Below are 4,309 nucleotides of genomic sequence, written 5' to 3'. Positions count from 1 at the left end.
CAAGTCTGCAAGTTCTGATTACACCTAGTGAGGACACACGCCTGATGCTAAAAATAAGCTGTGACATCTTTATGCTACTCACGTGATCCACACGGCCTTTATAAAGCAGTGCAGCTCGTCGCTTACTTAATGTAAATGAAAATTGTCCTGTATTCGTATATGTAAGTAAAGTAAGACGACAGAGAATTCACAACCAACGTTCACTTGTTTCTGGTCTAACGGTTTGAAGTAGATTTGTTCTTTATAAGTGCATTATGGCAAAAACTGAGGCACGAAGTATGCCATATTCACGAACAGCATCTGCTCCTTTGTCTAACACCCAGGCCATCATCAATCTTGAGGTAAAGAAGAAAAAAGGGTCAAGAGAAAGGACCATACGAACAAGAAGGAAAACGGCCCCGATTGTAATGCTTCCTGCTTCTTCCACTCTGGAAAATCGAGAAAGTCCTGGTCGTTTGGGGGATGAACTTGAATTAATGAGACCATCCTATGGAACCAGAAGCAATAGAAGCAAAAATGGAACCACAAAAGACTTTGTCCACCGATCACAGTCTGTGCGGACTAGTCATAGGCCGCAATCCTTAGACCCCGCTAATAGGTCTCGACAGAGGATAAATAGCATTACAGATGATACTTTTCCTGAAAGATCTTCCTCCAATTGTTCTCTTCCACTCCCCGAAGAGGAAAGAGACTACTACCAAAGGCTCCGCAACTTCTCTATTACACCTAAAGGCGTGATAAACAGAGGTGATTCTTTTCGCTCCAAGTCTTATAGTTCTCACAGTGTGTCATCTTGTGGGTCACAGCCTCCTACTGCAGAACTCTCGGTCGAGTCATCCGACATACCCGCCTGTTCAACCGTTAGGTACCGTATCTTGGTTCTTGGATGCCCTGGAGTAGGCAAATCGGCTCTTACAACTCAGTTTACAACATCAGAATATATCTGTGCATACGATACTTCTTTAGGTAAGAAGCAGCGAGCGTATTGATATAATATTAATGTAAAATGTTAACAAAGTCTAGGTGTTAGTTATATATATTTTCTATATCAATTTATAGAATACGAAGTAGCATCCGGGGCTTGAAAAACTCTCAGTTTTATTCGTTATTTTTAAATAAGAAATAACTTTTTATATAAACAATATATAGTTCATACACGTTTTAGTATTTTGTAATTTATAAAGACATATATATATATATATATAATGACCCTAATATAATGTGTCCTTTTTACATAACAAAAGCATTAGATAAAAAGTGCTTATTAATTTTTGTTTATTTTAAATGTGTTATAACTAAACCCGTATTAAATGAAACATTTTATGATCCCATCTCCATTGTTAATGTTTGTAGCTAAACTGGAACATCATTTTAATAGTTATTTTATTCCTTAATTTTTTAACTCACGGTTTTGTTTCATGTGAAATGTTTATGAACTGCCAAAGTGCTGATGTGATATCTATTTTTACTATAGCATTAGTTTTGAAAATGTGTAATTTCATCATCAAGATTACAATGGTATTTTTGTGGTTAATATTTTATGTTCAGTAACAAATCACAAAAGTAACTTATGATGATAAAATTACGTTAAGCATAAGAAACATGTTAACTTTGTCATAATTGAGTCGAATCAATAATTTTGAAATGTTTTAAATATCCTTTAACACTGTAGACGAAGAAAATGAAAAACTGGTAACTGTTGTGTTGAATGGAGAGGAGTCTGAGCTGCTGTTTGTTGAACACACTCTCCCTATAAAAGCAGTAAGTGTAAAAATATATTTATCTAATTTTTAGTCTAACTGAAAACAATTACAGCTACACGCGCAATCTTCCCACGAAAGCATAAAGTTTGATAATATATTTATCTGGTTGTTAGTCTTAGATATACATATGCAGTCTTCCCACAAAACATTAAGTGTGAGCCTCTATCTATCTAGTTGTTAGTCTTAACTTAAAACAATTCAAAAACATGTGTAATATTTCCACAAAGCTTTAAGTGTGATTATCTATCTATCTATCTAGTTGTTGTTTTTATTTACAACACATATATTTATATATAAATATATATCTATGTTAGGATTCTTTTCAACCATTGGAAACAATGTTAAATAACGCTGATGCCATCATCACCGTGTATTCTTCGTGTGACAAGACAGGCTTCCGTAAAACAAGAGACACTCTTCTGAGAATGAACAATGTAGAAGAAAGAGATCCCAAACCAGTTATTTTGGTAGGAAACAAAACAGATTTAGCTCGACTGAGGGTGGTTAGCACAAAAGGTATGTTTACGTAGGCATGTTTAAATGTTACTTAAATTATAACTGAGATTAGCTTCATGCATTACATGAAAATGTATCATTTGAAACGTTAATCAAAAGCTGAACGAAGATTATAAATTACCCTTTCAATTTAAACACTTAATTTCTTGACTAAATATGTACGAGTAAGTGTTCAGTTATAAGATTGAAAACATTATCTACATTGTTTATTCATCTGCTTATTTGACATCAAACGACTGTTTGTAAAAACCTAGATATATCCTACAATTAATCAACAACGTTTTTCAACTTTTTTTATAGATGCTAGAGCCTTAGCCACCTCTATTGGTTGCAAGTTCATTGAGACTTCAGTGGGAATCAACCATAACGTTGATGAGCTTTTGGTTGGAATCTTAAGCCAGATCCGGCTGAAAGGTCAACAGTTAGATGGGAAAAGGGAGTCGGTCACCTTAGCTGGCCCGCCACTAGCGACTTCATCTTATACTGGTTGCAAAGCTAAAGTTTTTATTAGAAAACTGTTAGAAAAGACTGTCCTAAAGTCGAAATCTTGTAATAATCTGCACGTGTTGTAGAAACGAGATACTCTTAAAATTTACTAACAGTAGAGCTGAGGATGTTTTATAATTAACCTTGCCGATTCAACGAGGTTACAAAATAAAAACATAAAATTCAAAGATGTTTTGTATTCAGAAATTGAAAAGAGTTCGGATACGAGATGTCACTTAATGACACTTACAATATACCATTTTGTTTTTAGTGCTCATTATCTTGTCAGACTACATACAGTAACTGAGAAGTTTCATGCTTTTGTAACTGTGTATAATTTTATTTTTTAAAAACATATATATATATAGTGTTCCTTTTATTTACCCATAACGGTATCAAGATGTATGACTGTAGAAACTGCACGAAGCCTTAGGTAACCAACTATAAAAGTTTTACTTTTTCATGGTTGTGTCATTCAATTGTTATAAAGTGAAGTGTTAACTCTAACGTGCGTTATGATTTTGTAAATAACTTTGGATAAGTCAAATCTTTAAATAATAGAAACTTATAACTACCAAACCAACTATTCGTTTGCATGACGTTATGTTCACGAAAATTTCCGGTATTTATAGATCTTAAAGTTAACAAATGCCTTTGACCTTAAGAAAATGAGTCAAAGTTGCTTTCGTTGATCCGAAGTTTATTGAAAATAAAATATTGCAATGAAATGTTATTTAATTTAAATAAGTTTGCCACCACTATCCCGTTATTATCTGTTTATATATGAATGTGTTTAAACTTGCATATCTTTATCTGTAACGGTGCTACACTAACTTGGTTCACACCACATATATGTGTAAATATGCCACGTGTTCTCGTGTAAACAATAATATATGTATTTACGTGTATTTTTGCTTCTACTTCACTTGCACGATTTGTGTACAAAGCGCTTTTATACAAACTTTTCTACCTTTTTTCTATATTTTATATTATCTTGTGTTAATTTATGTGTGAATATAAATGTTTAGTTCATGTTATCGTTTTAATTTATAATCATTTCACTATAATACAATGTTTAGTTCATGTTATCGTTTTAATTTATAATCATTTCACTATAATACAATGTTTAGTTCATGTTATCGTTTTAATTTATAATCATTTCACTATAATACAATGTTTAGTTCGAAAAATTAAGATATATTCTGTTCATTTAATCAAGAAAACAGCTTTTATATAATATGTGTGTATTTATATATTATTTCTTAATATTGTTAAACTAGCGATGATTGTTTCTTTGTTTTATTTATCATTATAATTTTTCGACGGAGAGAGAGAGAGTTTTAGGCCTATCTAGCATCATGACCCTAAGTTTCTACGGAATTTAAATTGTTGTATTTTAATTAAGATTTCTTATCGCAACTAGACAAATTACGTTTTTTTTTCTAAAAAAAACGTTATCGATGTTTAGAAAAAAAAAGTTGATGATATAGAAAACGTGTACGTCAAGCGACCTGACAGTTACAATCACTACATTAATTTAAAAG

At 32.2% G+C, this 4,309-nt stretch overlaps 1 protein-coding gene across 1 annotated transcript; it reads left to right on the top strand.

The window, feature by feature from the left end:
* The first annotated feature begins 254 nt into the window (after positions 1–254).
* LOC106468707 (GTP-binding protein REM 1-like) lies at positions 255–3,048 on the top strand. Its single transcript, XM_022397904.1, has 4 exons — positions 255–966; positions 1,673–1,761; positions 2,078–2,279; positions 2,580–3,048. The coding sequence occupies exons 1-4, from the start codon at positions 255–257 to the stop codon at positions 2,849–2,851; spliced, it is 1,275 nt and encodes a 424-aa protein (XP_022253612.1). The 3' UTR covers positions 2,852–3,048.
* Positions 3,049–4,309: the final 1,261 nt, after the last annotated feature.

The sequence above is a fragment of the Limulus polyphemus genome, unplaced genomic scaffold (assembly GCF_000517525.1).
Source record: "Limulus polyphemus unplaced genomic scaffold, Limulus_polyphemus-2.1.2 Scaffold91, whole genome shotgun sequence".
NCBI lineage: Eukaryota > Metazoa > Arthropoda > Merostomata > Xiphosura > Limulidae > Limulus > Limulus polyphemus.
This window is presented reverse-complemented; position numbering and strand designations above follow the sequence as displayed.